Source organism: Salmo trutta, chromosome 20 (genome assembly GCF_901001165.1).
Source record: "Salmo trutta chromosome 20, fSalTru1.1, whole genome shotgun sequence".
Taxonomy (NCBI): Eukaryota; Metazoa; Chordata; class Actinopteri; order Salmoniformes; family Salmonidae; genus Salmo; species Salmo trutta.
The window spans coordinates 29,833,149-29,851,679 of NC_042976.1; the positions used below are offsets into that span (position 1 = coordinate 29,833,149).

Below are 18,531 nucleotides of genomic sequence, written 5' to 3' on the forward strand. Positions count from 1 at the left end.
AGATTTAAACCGGTCGAATGTCTATTGCTCGTGTTTCTTTACCAAGAAAGTATCTTCTTCTTATTGGTGTCCTTTAGTAGTGGTTTCTTTGCAGCATTTCGACCATGAAGGCCTGATTCAAGCAAGTCTCCTCTGAACAGTTGATTTTGGGATTTGTCTGTTACTTGAACTCTGTGAGGTATTTATTTGGGCTGCAATCTGAGGTGCAGTTAACTCTAACAAACGTATCCTCTGCAGCAGAGGTAACTCTGGGTCTTCCTTTCCTGTGGCGGTCCTCATGAGAGCCAGTTTCACCATAGCGCTTGATGGTTTTTGTGACTGCACTTGAAGTAATTTTCAAAGTTCTTGAAATGTTCCATGTTGACTGACCTTCATGTCTTAAAGTATTGATGGACTGTCATTTCTCTATGCTTATTTGATCTGTCCTTGCCAAAATATGGACTTGGTCTTTTACCAAATAGGGCTATCTTCTGTATACTACTGCTAACTTGTCACAACACAACTTATTGGCTCAAACGCATTAAGAAGGAAAGAAATTCCACAAATGAACTTTTAATAAGGTACACCTGTTAATTGAAATGCATTGCAGGTGACTACCTTATGGAGCTGGTTGAGAGACCCTTGAATGAATAGGTGTGTCCAAACTTTAGACTGGTACTGTAAGTTATTATGTGGTGTAAGTAGCTGTAATAAAAACTCATTAAGCACATCCCAAGGTCAGTAACAATCAAGACAACTAAAGGCACAACAATCTTGACACAAGACAACAAGTATTCAATGGGTCAAGCATACATGTCATTTAAGAGGTATATGAATGATAAACATTACAGTTTGGGCACATTACACGGCGGGGGCAAATCAAGACCCCTTGATAGCAGTCAAGACACAGTGTAACCTTTCAAGCCAACTTAGTGACATAATAAATCATTTTTTTTGCCATTGGAACACAGAATCTCATGTCTCTAAGTCTCAAGCTTTGCACAGTACTTGTGTGTATGCCTTATAGTGCTTTCAATATTTGACAGATTAGTCAACGGATTTTCCATTTAGTGAAACCATGGCAACAAACTTGTTCAGCCCTCATTCCTCCTCTGTTGAGACAAAGAGTCAGTTGAGAGATCCTCCTTCCGGCTGCAGTCTCACACAAGGGCCTGGTTCATACACACACATCTATCAGCTGTATCAGTAAACATTACGGTCTCAGAGGAAGCTGCAGTCTCTCTTGTTCGAATTCTGAAGCTTGTCAAACTAAGAACAAATTCTTATTTACAATAACGGCCTACACCGGCCGAACCAGGACCAAGCTGGGCCAATTGTGCGCCGCCCTATGGGACTCCCAATCACGGCTGGTTGTGATACAGCCTGGATTCAAACCAGGGTGCCTGTAGTGACGACTCTTGCACTGAGATGCAGTGCCTTTGACGGCTAGGCCACTCGGGAGCCCTAAGATAGGGAATGAGACGTGTGTATGTTTTTGTGTGTGTATGTAATATACTAATGTGTGTATCACAGGACGTTGGTGGAACCTTAATTTGGGAGAACGGGCTCGTGGTAATGGCTGGAGGTGGAATGATAACAAATGTGTCAAGTCAAACACATGGATTCCATGTTTTTGATGCCCTTTAATTCGCTCCATTCCAGCCATTATTATGAGCCATCCTCCCTTCAGCATCGTCCTATGGTGTGTGTGAGATAAAATGTACATTGAGTGAGTGTCTTTGAAATGGAGAGAGAGAGTATGTAAGCTTGGCGAGAAAGAGTATGCAAGGTTGACTAGACAATCTGGAAAAATAATGGACAGGGATTATGAGGTAGTAAATAAATAACAATATACAGTACTTATAAATGCATCCTAGAGACAGACAGAAATAAATTCAAAACACAGTTCTTCCCTTGCCTCAAAACCCACAATACATCTTCATCACTTCTTCTTCTTCTTCTCCTGTGTGAAATTGAACCAGGCGTCCAGCAGTTTCTTGCTGTAGTATATCTGACAGGCATCCACCTGCACCGCCACCACTATCACCAGGTACATGACGGTGACTTCCGCCCAGCCGAAGATGAAGCGGTAGGCCTTGCCTTGGCAGTAAAGCTACTGGGCCTCGCCGAGCATCTCCATGGTGCCGTAGAATAGTGGAGCGATGGAGAACAGGCCTGAGCTGATCATGTAGATCACCAGGTAGCTGATGTTGTTCTTGTACATTGACATGCTGCTGGTGACCGGTGGAAAGAAACTGATCAGGTAGGGGTACTCCCATCTGTAGGGATTGGCCGCCAGGTCGCTGGGCACCAGGTCGAGTTTGCTGATGGTCACCTGGGCCGCCACCACGAGCCACAGCAGAAGGTGGACAAAGTTGAGCTTCCGCAACTCCTACTTTATCAAGGCACTGGAGGCACAGGGAAAAAGGGGAGAGAAAGTTGACACAGTATGTTTAATGATCCGATAGAAAGGCAGGCAGACAAGACAGACAAGCATACAGACAGACAAGCATACAGACAGACAAGCATACAGACAGACAAGCATACAGACAGACAAGGGCACAGACAGATATGATTACCTCAACTGGTACTCATGTTGCATATGTCAAATCAGTTGGAAATGGCCTGTAGCCCTTTCCTGCAGTCAATGACAAAAAGCACCCTCTTTGGCCTCATGGGTTTAATATTATTCATATTTTTGATGATTTCATAATTAATCAAGATTATATGTTTTTTTAAACGACAACAATCTGGTGTTTCTATGTCAAACAGTTCTGTTACATTTCAGTCTTCTATGATGTACTGCATATACACTGTAATTTTGGGATGCAAACTCAAAATGTAATACATTTCAACTCCATATCTGACATGGTACAGGTGTCTTCTTTTTTAAAGCCCATAACCATGTGTGCGAGGTGTAGACTTTTGATTCAAAGTAGATTTGTTTAAGACTACAAAAAATCACTCTGTGTGACCCTGATTTAGCCCACTGCAGTAAAAGGCTACATTTACGAGATTGAATAGAGCCCGAAGTGTGCATTTTCAGCAGAAATTCTAGTAGTAACTCTACATCCAAACCAATATATTTAATGTAGTTTTTTTAAGCCCACATCTGATCCTTTAATAATGAGTATCATATGTGTTTTTCACATGCATTTCATTCAAAGAATTGATTATGCAGACACACACACCGATGTGATGATCAGGCTTCTATTTCTACCCTAAAACAATTGAATATTAAAAGCTCCTCTATTCTTGAAGTTTAAAAAAAAATCAAGAACAATATACACTGCTCAAAAAAATAAAGGGAACACTAAAATAACACATCCTAGATCTGAATGAATGAAATAATCTTATTAAATACTTTTTTTCTTTACATAGTTGAATGTGCTGACAACAAAATCACACAAAAATAATCAATGGAAATCCAATTTATCAACCCATGGAGGTCTGGATTTGGAGTCACACTCAAAATTAAAGTGGAAAACCACACTACAGGCTGATCCAACTTTGATGTAATGTCCTTAAAACAAGTCAAAATGAGGCTCAGTAGTGTGTGTGGCCTCCACGTGCCTGTATGACCTCCCTACAACACCTGGGCATGCTCCTGATGAGGTGGCGGATGGTCTCCTGAGGGATCTCCTCCCAGACCTGGACTAAAGCATCCGCCAACTCCTGGACAGTCTGTGGTGCAACGTGGCGTTGGTGGATGGAGCGAGACATGATGTCCCAGATGTGCTCAATTGGACTCAGGTCTGGGGAACGGGCGGGCCAGTCCATAGCATCAATGCCTTCCTCTTGCAGGAACTGCTGACACACTCCAGCCACATGAGGTCTAGCATTGTCTTGCATTAGGAGGAACCCAGGGCCAACCGCACCAGCATATGGTCTCACAAGGGGTCTGAGGATCTCATCTCGGTACCTAATGGCAGTCAGGCTACCTCTGGCGAGCACATGGAGGCCCCCCAAAGAAATGCCACCCCACACCATGACTGACCCACCGCCAAACCGGTCATGCTGGAGGATGTTGCAGGCAGCAGAACGTTCTCCACGGCATCTCCAGACTCTGTCACGTCTGTCACATGTGCTCAGTGTGAACCTGCTTTCATCTGTGAAGAGCACAGGGCACCAGTGGCGAATTTGCCAATCTTGGTGTTCTCTGGCAAATGCCAAACGTCCTGCACGGTGTTGGGCTGTAAGCACAACCCCCACCTGTGGACGTCGGGCCCTCATACCACCCTCACGGAGTCTGTTTCTGACCGTTTGAGCAGACACATGTACATTTGTGGCCTGCTGGAGGTCATTTTGCAGGGCTCTGGTAGTGCTCCTCCTGCTGCTCCTTGCACAAAGGCGGAGGTAGCGGTCCTGCTGCTGGGTTGTTGCCCTCCTACGGCCTCCTCCACGTCTCCTGATGTACAGGCCTGTCTCCTGGTAGCGCCTCCATGCTCTGGACACTACGCTGACAAACACAGCAAACCTTCTTGCCACAGCTCGCATTGATGTGCCATCCTGGATGAGCTGCACTACCTGAGCCACTTGTGTGGGTTGTAGACTTCGTCTCATGCTACCACTAGAGTGAAAGCACCGCCAGCATTCAAAAGTGACCAAAACATCAGCCAGGAAGCATAGGAACTGAGAAGTGGTCTGTGGTCACCACCTGCAGAACCACTCCTTTATTGGGGGTGTCTTGCTAATTGCCTATAATTTCCACCTGTTGTCTATTCCATTTGCACAACAGCATGTGAAATTTATTGTCAATCAGTGTTGCTTCCTAAGTGGACAGTTTGATTTCACAGAAGTGTGATTGACTTGGAGTTACATTGTGTTGTTTAAGTGTTCCCTTTGTTTTTTTGAGCAGTATAATTTCAATAAATATGACTGGCCCAGCAAGCAGCTACATCTATTGAGCCCAGCCAGTGTTGCCATGTTCGCAGTTTTCCTGAAAATTGGGCTACTTTGAAAACAATGTCGCTGAGCTAGAGGAAATTTGAAATGGAATTTGCATCTGTTGGCCATCAAGTAGGCTATACATATCTATGCAGTTGCAGACTACTGTAGCCTACCATTTGATACAATAAATATATATTGAAATTACAATATCACTGGAGTCATTGCAAATCAATTTGTACCACTTGTGTAGCCTACCTTGACCTGGCAAGCGGATTTAATAAATAGCCTATAACTCAGTTTGTTGTTGTAGCCTTGTGTTATTATGTAATTATTAATGGCCATATTTAATTAATTCAATTGAAAGTTATCAATTGTGTTAATCGTAGCTCGGCACAATAAAAGCAGGGTGAATAGATGACAGTGACGTGTGTGCGCACGCACGGAAGATCAGTCGCAGCATCCCTTTTTTTCCACTGAGCTTTTTTCTCGCAGCATCCTTTTCGAGATAAGTGAACTGTTGGTAAGAAACCAAAACATGTATTTTTGTGTTCGCGGAAGAAAGAAAGCACCTCTTATTATGAGGAAATACATCTATATGTCCCCATAGATGTGCCTGAAAACTATAGGATGAATCTAAGATATAATAGACTATTTTAATAGTCATCTGAACGAGTCAAGGTACAGTAGCCTATCTGTCTGGCAGCACAGTATCCTCATCTCTACACCATATGGCATATCCAGTCAGCTGCAATGATCATGACTATAATTAATGACTGCATTATTAAACCAGAGCATATTTACTGTAGCCTAGATCAGGAACAAGTACAATTAGTTTATTACATTTGGACTGGTGAACTGCGCTTATCTGATGTGCACTTATTATGGTCACACAGTGAAATAATACCTGTGTTATTTGGGCTCCTGAGTGGCATATCGGTCTAAGGCGCTGCATTTCAGTGCAAGAGGTGTCACTACAGTCCCTGGTTTGAATCCAGGCTGTATCACATCTGGCCGTGATTGGGAGTCCCATAGGGCGGCGCACAATTGGCCCAGCGTCGTCGGGTTATGGCCAGGGTAGGCCGTCATTGTAAATAGGAATTCGTTCTTAACTGACTTGCCTAGTTAAATAAAGGTTAAATAAAAATATAACCTTTATAAATAAAAGTCTTGATTGTACACTGAGTGTACAAAACATTAAGAACACCTTCCTAATATTCGTCTTAAATTCGTCGGGGCAAATGACATCAATAAGGGAACATAGCTTTCACCTTTTCAGTCTATTTTATGGAAAGAGCATAATGTTCATAATGTTTTGTGTACTCAGTGTATGTTGAAAAAAAGAGTAACAAATTACCTTCTAGTTAAATCATCTTTATTACTTTTTTTAAACAACATCAACAGTATAACAGTAAAAACATTAAAACTCAGGGTTTCTTTTGGTTTACTGAATCTTTAGCGCCATAGGCCCAAATAAAGACAGAAAACTGAATTCATATCTAGAGTCAATTTTCTAAAAAATGTTTAACTACATGTTATTCCACTTCTGCACATTTTAAATCAGGAGGTCAGTAGTGAAAAAGCTAACTGGCTAAAGCTACTTCCAGACATAAATGAGAGAGCACCTCTCTGACCGTTTTTCTCCGACCTAGCAGAGTTGGTTAGGCTGTTTCTATGTTATCCAGAGTGTTGGTGACTGTAACTGTGCTGCTGGCAATAATTTAATTACGCTTTTTTTGCCAACGTTTACTGACAACGGCCATATTTAACGAGTGTTGAGCGTTTGTAAATTCATCAGTTATTCTCGCTCTAGCACACTCAGATGAGAGTGCTCTGAAATCGAAGTAGATCGCCAGAGGGAATTTACGAACGCACCCTTTATCTTTATTCTTTGGGCTCCACAAGGAAACCTAATTCCATAAGTCTCCTCACTTACTCCTGGTTTGGTTTGGCCATCATGTTCTCTGATTGACATCAAAGTATTTATTATTCTTAACTCTTAACCTCCACATAGAGTACCTATAATCAGATTATTTTAATTCTGTACTGCTGAGCCAAGAGGAATTACACACCTTTTTCAGGTCTAACATTCATTCAATTTGCTAATTCATAGGTTATTCAAAAGAACCACAATTGATGATCAATGTATCTCTTACTTACAGAAAACTTTAGGCCCCTCTTAATGAGGGACTGTGTCTTGGTCAGATCTTTTTCATACGTCTGTCAGTATAACACTACTGCTTTATTCAGCTGAGAACCGACACATACAGCAATAAAAGGGTTTGTAAGGACAGCAGTGGTCTTCCAATTTTTGTTGGAGCCTTATTCTTTACTTGCCACAAGAGGCATTGCTTTGCACAACACTAATACACCCATAATACATTATATTGCCAACCATTTAATGCGACAAAATCACCCCTATAAACATCACAGATGATGCTTGTCTGCAAAAGTTTAAAAAATAATCAATCAAACAAATCAATCAAAAACACAACAAGAAAGTTACGCAACAAACTAAAACGTGAAATAAACCATTGCACCATTTTATTTGAATCTTGAACTCTATTGGTTTTCAGTTGCCTTTCTATAAGTACTTTAATAGCACATTGCAGGTGCCATTTTACTAGGCATTACATTTGTTTTCTTTAGTTATTCAATTTACATTCTTTGCCACAGTTTCATTAATGGCAGCTGCCAGTTTGCAAAGGAACATGTAGGGACTTGAGAAAACACATGGTACTCTGTGGCAATACAAGAGATATATCTCTTTCCACATCCGTCTGTGCAGCACTTTAAATTAAACTGATACATACAGGTGAAGTGGGAAGTTTACATACATTTAGGTTGGAGTCATTAAAACTCGTTTTCCAACCACTCCATACATTTCTTGTTAACAAACTATCGTTTTGGCAAGTCGGTTAGGACATCTACTTTGTTCATGACACAAGTCATTTTTCCAACAATTGTTTATAGACAGATTATTTCACTTATAATTCACTGTATCACAATTCCAGTGGGTCAGAAGTTTACATACACTAAGTTGAATGTGCCTTTAAACAGCTTGGAAAATTCCAGAAAATTATGTCATGGCTTCTGAAAGGCTAAATGACATAATTTGGGTCAATTGGAGGTGTACCTGTGGATGTATTTCAAGGCCTACCTTCAAACTCAGTGCCTCTTTTCTTGACATCATGGGAAAATCAAAAGAAATCAGCCAAGATTGTAGACCTCCACAAGTCTGGTTCATCCTTGGGAGCAATTTCCAAACGCCTGAAGGTACCACTTTCATCTGTACAAACAATAGTACGCAAGTATAAACACCATGGGACAACGCAGCCGTCATACCACTCAGGAAGGAGACGCGTTCTGTCTCCTAGAGATGAACGTACTTTGGTGCGAAAAGTGCAAATCAATCCCAGAACAACAGCAAAGGACCTTGTGAAGATGCTGGAGGAAACAGGTACAAAAGTATCTATATACCCATTAAAATGAGTCCTATATCGACATAACCTGAAAGGCCACTCAGCAATGAAGAAGCCACTGCTCCAAAGCCGCATAAAAAAGCCAGAATACGGTTTGCAACTGCACATCGTACTTTTTGGAGAAATGTCCTCTGGTCTGATGAAACAAAAATAGAACTGTTTGGCCATAATGACCATCGTTATGGAAAAAGGGGGAGGCTTGCAAGCTGAAGAACACCATCTCAACCGTGAAGCCCGGGGATGGCAGCATCATGTTGTGGAGGTGCTTTGCTGCAGGAGGGACTGGTGCACTAAACAAAATAGATGGCATCATGAGGGAGGAACATTATGTGCATATATTGAAGCAACATCTCAAGACATCAGTCAGGAAGTTAAAGCTTGATCGCAAATGGGTCTTCCAAATGGACAATGACCCCAAGCATACTTCCAAAGTTGTGGCAAAATGGCTTAAGGACAACAAAGTCAAGGTATTGGACTGGCCATCACGAAGCCCTGACCTCAATCCTATCGAAGAATTATGGGCAGAACTGAAAAAGGAGGCCTACAAACATGACTCAGTTGCACCAACTATGTCAGGAGGAATGGGCCAAAATTCACACAACTTCTTGTGGGAAGCTAGTGGAAGTCTACCTGAAATGTTTGACCCAAGTTAAACAATTTAAAAGCAATGCTACAAAAAACTAATTGAGTGTATGTAAACTTCTGACCCACTGGGAATGTGATGAAAGCTGAAATAAATTATTCTCTCTACTATTATTCTGACATTTCACATTCTTAGAATAAAGTGGTGATCCTAACTGAGCTAAGACAGAGGATTTTTACTAGGATTGAATGTCAGGAATTGTGAAAAGCTGAGTTTAAATGTATTTGGCTAAGGTGTATGTAAACTTCCAACTTGAATTGTACATTTGACTACATTTCACAATATGTGAACCCTGTTGATGTAATGGCATCTTTTAATGCAGTGTTGTAACGTTGTAACACTCTTAAGAGTGGTAGATAGATACAGAAATCTTTGTACCACAACCACAAAATGGTTATAAAAACTGCATATATGTACATTCACTCACACACATACACACTCCTCTCTCAGATTTTCCCAGGGACGGTCCGACTCGTCCTCCAATCGCTGTCGATCTCAACAGCATCGATCTCAACAGATAGTTGATGTTTAAAAAAAACATATACATTTAAAGACTTCTATAATCAATGCTTACATTTCTCCAACATTTTCTCCCTCTGTCACTGTCTCTTCCACTCTATAGTTGTTGTTACATAGGGTACAACATGTACCCAGAGAAGGATGAGTGGACGTATTGGCCAGCGTATAGTCCTGCGGCCTGGTCCGAGGGTAGCTGGAGGTACACGGTGTCCCCGGGCTGTAGAGGTAACACTGCGCTCCCCGACGCCTGATCCAGGAATCCCTTCTTATACTCGTCATACGTGTACATCACAGGCTCATCGTTCCTCATCAGCGCCACCCACACGTTGGCCCCTTTGCAGTGGACGTGGTAGGCAAAGTAGTAGATTCCGGGCATGTCGCAGGTAAACACGCCTGTCTGGGGGTTGTAGTTCTGACGACCGTTGTACAGGATCTTGTCGAACACCACAGGCATGCCTACTGGTGGGAAGGGTGTGGTCACCAGAGCCGTGAACGCGGGCATCTCCAGGCCGTTGGAGCCCATCACCTCTCCACTGTTTCCTCCATATTTCCCCTTCTTGCCATAGCCGGTGGTCTTTACTCCGTCCAGCCCAGGAGGAATACCCATCTCAGGGAGGACTGCTCCCATGTTAGGGGAGAGGGCGGGGGGTCCGGGTGGGCCTGGGGGACCAGGTAGACCTGGCTGGCCTGGATTTCCTGGTGGTCCTCCAGGACCTTCTTTACCTGGAGGTCCAAGAGGACCAGGGACACCTGGGTTTCCGTTACCCTCAACGCCGGGAAGACCAGGTAATCCGCTGTCACCTTTAGACCCAGGGGCACCAGGAGGTCCGATCGGCCCACCTGCACCTCCCAGACCTGGAATGCCCTTAGGGCCTTGGGGACCCTTCTCTCCTGGAAGTCCTCCCTCTCCCTTTGGCCCAGATAGGCCTGGAATCCCAGGGGTGCCTGGTAACCCTTTGTGTCCGCCTTCCCCTTGGGGTCCTATAGGCCCAGCGGGACCCCTTGGCCCTGGCTCTCCTCCCTCTCCAGGGAAGCCATTCTGACCATGCAGTCCAGGAGGACCAGGCTCACCCTGGCCACCTGGCAGCCCCTTTTGCCCTCCCTCTCCAGCCTCTCCTTTTGGCCCTGGTTGGCCAAGACCTCCAGGGGGTCCCATAGGGCCAAGGGGACCAGCTGGTCCGATTAGTCCAGGTGGTCCAATCACACCTGGAAGTCCTCCATGGCCTTTGTCTCCCTTCGGTCCTGGGCCTCCGGGCATCCCACCCATCCCTTTATCTCCCTTGGGTCCTGGGAATCCAGGTTTTCCAAATCCGGGCAATCCAGGCTTCCCAGGCAAACCTGGAGGGCCTGGGTGCCCTTTCCCACCAGGCATGCCTGGTTGTCCAGGCAGACCATTCTGGCCTGGTTTTCCCTGGCCTGGCAGCCCTGGTGGACCGGTCTCGCCGCCCTCTCCTGCTGGTCCAGCCAGCCCCTGCTCTCCAGGAGGGCCTGGTTTCCCTGGTCCTCCTGGTGGCCCCGATATGCCACTCATTCCAGGCTTGCCCACACCGGGCATCCCTCCCTGGCCTGGAGGTCCATGGGGTCCTGCTGGCCCTTTGTGGCCTGGCTGTCCTGGCTGTCCAATTCCCTTGTCACCCTTGGGTCCTGGTAATCCTGGTAGTCCTGGCAGGCCCTTATGTCCTGGCTCCCCCTTGGGCCCTGGTTGCCCTGGCAACCCCCCAACCCCTGGTTTTCCTATCCCCGGGAGACCTGGAGGACCAGGGGGGCCCTGAGGCCCTGGCTGCCCCATATGACCGTCTCCACCGCTGGGGCCCAGCTCTCCAGGTACACCTGGGTCTCCCATGCCCCCTGGCTTGCCTGGAATTCCCGGGAGTCCTGGTTTGCCTACACCAGGGAATCCTGGGGGACCAGCGGGGCCTGGTTTTCCTTCACCTCCTGGCTGTCCTACCCCAGGAGGTCCTGGTGGCCCAGAGGGTCCCTCAGGTCCTGCAGGTCCAGCTGGGCCCTGATCTCCTGGCAGGCCTCCAGGGAGACCTCCCATAGCCCCACTGGGGATGGTCTGACCTGTAAGGGATAAGATGTCCAGTCAGTCTAAACATTGGAAGATCACAGGCATAGCACAATATTCAGCACAAGAGCAAAATGAAGTACAATCTGCTTGTGTGTATGTCTTAACTAGAGTTAGGTTAGGTAATGAACATTGAAGATTGACATAGTCTCAACATAAACAACATACTATTGACCTACTCCATAGTAGTGTGCTACTTTTGACCAGAGCCACAAGTCCTTTGAGATTGCCATTCGATCTCACCTTTGTCCTGTCCACTGTTGACTACCACACCTTTGCGGGGGTATTCCTTGCCCATGTGCATGGGCATCTGGGGGATCTCTTTTCTGTAATGGGGGTACTGCATGTGGGGCATCTCCTTTCCTGGCCACTGCTGCTGAGGGTGTTGCTCTTTGCCGCCCATGCCCATGTGGGACAGGTGTGGTATAGGCTGGTGCTGCTGGGGTTGCTGCTGGGGGTGCTGCTGGTGCTGCTTGTGTCCATAGTATACCCCCGCGTGGACGAGAGGTAGTACTGCAAGCTGAAACAGAGCTACGAGGAGAGGGGCTGAGAGAGAAGGCACGGCCATGGCCTGGGGAAGACAGCAGAGGAGAACTATGTTAAACAATCAGTAAATTGATCAATTGATCAAAAAAGTCAATCAATGAGTCAAGGGAATCTAATTCACTGTCAGTATGTATTTTTCAATCAAATGCAAACAGTCAAACATACATACATGGCAATAAAAGCCATATGACTGGTAATATGAAAGCTTTTCCCCATAGAAAGGGATTCATGCCCTGATACACCTTCGCATTGCTCTGGCTCCACCTACTGGACATTAAAGAGCAATATATTACACAGACCGCGATGCCCGCAGCTGACTACAACCAGTCACTCAACACTTAACCATGGGCCAGCCTTTATAAAAATAGCATATATTGCCAGATGTAGGATATGGTAACCACAAAACAGTTTTCTTTTTACATGCTCAATCTTGTAACAACACTGCTATCTGACTACATTTACATTTTACAGATGCTCTTATCCAGAGCAACTTCCAGTACTTAGTGCATACATTTTAATCCTTTTTTTTCTGTTCCCCCTGTGGGAATCAAACCCACAACCCTGGAGCTTGCCATGCTCTGCCAACTGAGCTACACTTGACCTAGGCAGACTGCAGACCGTTGCCTAACACAATGTTTCCAATGCTGTTGCCTAGGGTCAGGTTTAAGAGCCTAATAACTGACTGAGCATTGCCTTGGCTTTCAAACAGCTGATGGAGCAAAATTATAACATGACTATTAGCCCTGTTATCAGACATACTATCAGACAAATGAACTGACAAGAACATTTATACTTCACATGAAAGCTTCTGAAAATCACCTACCAGATCAGGAAACACTCAAATGCGTTTCAGCCTACAGGTCACAGCAGAAAAAAAGCAGTTTTACTCAAGATAGGGAGGTGGGAAAAGAAATGATTCTCTGTTACGTTTCTTAACATTTTCTTTCTTTCATTAAATAATGAATCATATAACGTGTCTGTTTTTGGCTAGACTTTGTGTGTGTCTCTGACCTTCTGTGAACCCTCCCAGATGTTCCTGGGAAATGAGGGTCTCAGCCACAATACGACAAAGAGCATCAGACCTGGAACTGGGAGACGGTGTTTCTTGGCTTTGGTCCTCTTTTGTGTGACTGTAGCCAATTACTTTTTAACCCATTAAAACACTGTTAATTAAAATAAAAATGCAAAATGTTGAGTTTGACTGTAATAGTAAAGATTATGTGAGAAGTAATACTGATTGATTGGTATGCAGTCTCAGAAATATGTTGTTATAGTGATGTACTTACAATGGCTGGGAAATGTCAAGAATGCCATTGAACTGAATATGTTGTCACTTACTGTAGTTTGACCGTTTGATCTCTCTCACACACAGTTTCTCTCACACACTCTCTCTCCCTCTACCTCTCTCTATATATTTTTCTCTCTCTCCCTCACTGAATCCCTCTGTCACTGTCTATCCCTCACTCTGCCCCTCTCTCATACAGAACACAGAGCTCTGATGGTCAAAGTCTGTACTGTAGGCTAAACACCAGTATGTTAGAGATCAGCCCTCCAAACCAAAGCTTTTTGTTCAGAGAGCTGGTCTGGCCAAAATATGCAGCAGGAATGAGTTTTCTGAGTTGGCTTGGCCAGTTAGGTAGCCAGTTCATTCCAATTGGTTGTCACAGCTGATGGAAGAAGGATGGAATACATTTGATGGAGAGGCTATTATTCAGTGTTTCTGTCTATTCATACTTACCATAGAGTTCATAGAGTTCACACTTTCTGAAGATAAATAAAGAAAAATTGCTGCTTTCTTAGGTTCTTACAGGTTTTTACAGTATGTTTCCTGCCAAGCCTCCGAATCACAGCAGCAGCATTTACAACACATACCATTTTACAATAGATAGGCTACTACTTAAAAGTCATGCACAAGATTCAACCACAGGTATGAATGAATGATGTCAGAACTACTGACATACAAAAATGTCTAACGCAGCAATGCAGGTCTACAGTGAGAAATGATACAGAGGGTATGGGTAAGTCAAGTCGTAAGGGATATCCGTTCCTTGTCAGTTCATGTGGTTGTGGTGAACTCCTAGCCTAACAGAGGTCCTGTTAGGTCCTCAGATGTTGGGCTGCAATTGTGACATTGTGAACAGGAGTCAACACAGATAGGTACAGGCTATCTGAGAAATGTCACACCATTCTTCCTCAAGGAAGTCCAACAATTCACAGAATTATTACAGCAGTGAGTGTGACCCAAGAAGTTGACCAAAAAGTGTCCATGCGATGTGTGTGTGTGTGGTGCATAGGTGATAGTGTGCGTGTGTTTGTATGTAGCAGGTTACGCACTGCGTGTCACTCACTCATGCGTAATCTTACTGCAGTGAGAGGTATTTCTCTCACCCCAAAGCCAACCCACAGGCATGCCAAATGGAAATAGGAACACCTCACTGCCCGCAACCTCCCTGACCTCATCACTCTCCGCTTCTCTACTGATCTTGTGTTGCTTCCTCTCCTACATTTATCTGTCTGGGGCTGCTGTCTGTACATGAGAGAAACAAGAATATGTTTGTTAATGCATATGTGCATCTGTCTGTATTTTCTAACTTTTCATCCACATCCAGGACCCAGAAGTCCAATCCAACGAGCAGAGCTCTGGTCCAACAGATAGAAGAGCGGTCCAACGAGGCAGTCCAGACTGCCTTCTGGTCTTACACAATTTTTCTCCATCTTGTGCATTCCCATCTGAAGGTCAGTAACGCAGACAGACATTTGGGTTGTCTTTGGCTGATGCTCCTATGGAAGGATTGTGTGTTTGTGTATGTGTGTCTCTGTGTGTGTTTCTCTGTCTGTTTCAATTTGGGCTTTAAAGGCGGTCCTGATCCTGTCTAGTTGTGTCTCTGGCTTGGGCCAGAGGGGATTCCGTTCTGTGGTTGGGGTTGGGTCTGGCCGGCTGGTTCTGGGAGAGGAGGGGGTAATGCTTTATTGTACACTCCTATTTGAACTGGTATATAGTATTTACAAAGACCATTCTTAATACAAATGGGAAACTGATGAGTGTGAAAAACCCAGCAGTGTATCAGTTCAAACTGGTGCGCCTGGCACCTACTACCATACCCTGTTCAAAGGCACTTAAATATTTTGTCTTGCCCATTCACCCTCTGGATGGAACACATACACAATCCATGTCTCAATTTTCTCAAGGCACTGCATCTCAGTGATTGAGGCATCACCACAGACACCCTGGTTCAAATCCAGGCTGTATCCCAACCAGCTGTGATTGGGTGTCCCATAGGGCGGCGCACAATTGGCCCAGTGTCGTCTGGATTTGGCCGGTGTAGGCCGTCATTGTAAATAAGAATTTGTTCTTAACTGACTTGCCTAGTTAAATAAAGGATAAATAAAAAATACAAAAATACAAGTTTCTGGATCGAAGTGTACGACAGCACATTCCAGTTCCCGCCAATATCCAGCAACTTCGCACAGCCATTGAAGAGGAGTGGGACAACATTCCACAGGCCACAACCAACAGCCTGATCAACTCTACAGGAAGGAGATGTGTCGCGCTGCATGAGGCAAATGGTAGTCACACCAGATACTGACTGATTTTCTGATCTATGCCCCTACCTTTAATTATTTTTTATCTGTGACCAACAGATGCATATCTGTATTCCCATCCATGTGAAATCCATAGATTAGGGCCTAATGAATGTATTTCAATTGACTGATTTTCTTATATGAACTGTAACTCAGTAAAATCTACCAAATTGTTTCATGTTGCGTTTATATTTTTGTTCAATATATACATTATAGAAGACAAGACATTGAAGTGCCTTTGAGCGGGGTATGGTAGTAGATGCCAGACGCACTGGTTTGTGTCAAAAACTGCAGCGCTGCTGTTTTTTTCACCCTCAACAGTTTCCGGTTTGTATCAAGAAAGGTCCACCACCCAATGGACATCCAGGCAACTGGACAGAACTGTGAGATGCATTGGAGTCAACATGGGCCAGCATCTCTGTGGAATGCTTTCAACACCTCGTAGAGTCCATGCCCTGACGAACTGAAGCTGTTCTGAGGGTAAAAGCAGGGAGATGCAACTCAGTATTAGGAAGGTGTTCTTAATGTTTTGTGCACTCAGTGTATATATATATATATATATATATATATATATATATATATACACACACACACACAGTTGAAGTCGGAAGTTTACATACACCTTAGCCAAATACATTTAAACTCAGTTTTTCACAATTCCTGACATTTTATCCAAGTAAAAATTCCCTGTTTTAGGTTAGTTAGGATCACCACTTTTTTTTATGAATGTGAAATTTCAGAATAACGGTAGAGAGAATGATTTATTTCAGCTTTTATTTCTTTCATCACATTCCCAGTGGGTCAGAAGTTTACATACACTCAATTAGTATTTGGTAGCATTGCCTTTAAATTGTTTAACTTGGGTCAAATGTTTCAGGTAGCCTTCCACAAGCTTCCCACAATAAGTTGGGTGAATTTTGGCCCATTCCTCCTGACAGAGCTGGTGTAACTGAGTCAGGTTTGTAGGCCTCCTTGCTCGCACACGCTTTTTCAGTTCTGCCCACAAATGTTCTATACACCAGTCCCAGCTCCATACACTAGCTCGGCTATGAAGGATGACAACTGCGTTGACCCCTGACCATTTCTCAGGCGACTGGTGATTCTAATATGGCCGTGCCCCCCTCTCTCCCCCAGTGGGCGCTCGCCCTCTCCTGCCTTTGAAGAGGGCCCATCTCATTTCCATGGAGATGGGAGCCTGACGTGCGGGAATCCTTTCCAAATGGAATGCTTGCCAAAGGGAATGCTTTCCAACAATTCCTGCTCCATATCCATACGGAGGGAAAATGAGACGAGAAGAGAGCGAAAAAGGCAGAGCCAGCAAGAGAAGAGGGGAGACATAACGCAGACCCAGACACATGGGTGTATGAAGACGATGTGTTGGGTGGATGGGTGTGTTAGCGCTATAGTCAAATAGCCTCATTCAGTCCTGATGGTTCAGTGTGTGTGTTTAGGGTTTTGGGGTTAAGGTTAAGGTTAAAGTTAAATTGTCACGACTTCCGCCGAAGTTGGTGCCTCTCCTTGTTCGGGTGGCGTTCGGTGGTCGACGTCACCGGTTTTCTAGCCGCCACCAATCTATGTTTCTTTTTCCATTTGTTTTGTCTTGATTGTACACACCTGGTTCCCATTAAGTTATAATTTATTCCCTATTTAACCCTCTGGTTCCCACATGGTTTTGTGCGTGTTTGTTCTTTGTTTAGTGTTCAAGACTTCTGTGAGCTGGTGTGTTTTTCCCTGCGTGGAAATTGTTGTTTCTTTTCGAGTAAAGTACGTCTTTTACTCAGTTCTGTGTTCTGCACCTGACTCCGTCCTACCGCTGCACACTGACACATGACATAAATGGTAGGTTGAGGGTTAGGGTTAGGTAAGGCCTAAGGGAAAATATGATTTTTAATAGTCAAACATTTATACTCCCCAAAATGTCCTGAAATTTCACAAAAAAAAGCTTTGTGTGTGTGTGTGTGTGTGTGTGTGTGTGTGTGTATATAGATCCATTATGGTGGAGACAGAACAGTCTAGACTGTAATACAGTAGAATTGAGAGGTGGATTAAGGACATGCTCTGTTCATCGCTGCTTTTGTAGCAGAAATGTGTTTTCTGACAAATTATAGATATTCTGTTTTGGCCATCCATGCTTGGCCAGGGTCCCACTGTAAATGACACAGATGTATTTTATGTTACATTCACATTTTGGCCATTCAGCAGACTCCTGTATACAGAGTTATTTTGAGTGAGTATTCACGTAAGTAACCTGAAACCCCTTTCCAGGGTTGGGTGAAATGCCTAGATGCTGAGACATTTGACAGGGTCAGTTTAACTGTCACACACACTTCTGCCACCAAATTGTAACTCAGAGTAAATAGATCCATCAAAAGTTCTTAGTTTTTTCCAATTGCTAACACACTAAAATGACATGCACAGCACAATTATTTAAACTGACACACAGAGAGCAAAACCTCTTCTCAAGTCTCCAAAAGTCTAAACACATTTTCTGCTTTACACACATTTTGCAATTCAAAATGACACTTTTTAAATGCACTGCACACGGTTCTCTGCATAAGACACAACAATTTGACATAAAGTCACATGTTTGCCATTTCAAAACACTGCCATTCAAAATGACACTAGCTAATTGGCCAATACATGTGCCACCTGGCCAAACACCTCAATGGTTAATTGTTACCACTTCAATCAGGAAGAAAGCACTATGAAAAGACCACAGGTGAGCACCTTGTGTTTTACAACAACAATGGAAGCCGTTGCAGAGAGATGAAGAGGGAGGGTGAGAATGAGAGGGGGAGGAAGAGTGAGAGGTAGGGGTAGAGCTG

The 18,531-nt window shown here is 44.2% G+C and overlaps 1 protein-coding gene and 1 pseudogene across 3 annotated transcripts in view; both read right to left on the reverse strand.

Annotated features, from left to right (window-relative positions):
• Positions 1-1,921: 1,921 nt before the first annotated feature.
• Positions 1,922-2,581, reverse strand: LOC115156355 (protein jagunal homolog 1-A-like; annotated as a pseudogene).
• A 6,594-nt stretch (positions 2,582-9,175) lies between these two features.
• col8a1a (collagen, type VIII, alpha 1a) overlaps positions 9,176-18,531 on the reverse strand; it is a 76,877-nt gene continuing 67,521 nt past the window's right edge. For all 3 annotated transcript variants that reach the window (XM_029703763.1, XM_029703762.1, XM_029703761.1), the window contains exons 2-3: positions 11,822-12,149; positions 9,176-11,574 (exon numbers count right to left, since the gene is read on the reverse strand). In XM_029703763.1, coding sequence (XP_029559623.1) covers positions 9,620-11,574; positions 11,822-12,146 — 2,280 coding nt within the window. In that variant the 5' untranslated portion in view covers positions 12,147-12,149 and the 3' untranslated portion in view covers positions 9,176-9,619. The remainder of the gene's footprint in view (positions 11,575-11,821; positions 12,150-18,531) is intronic.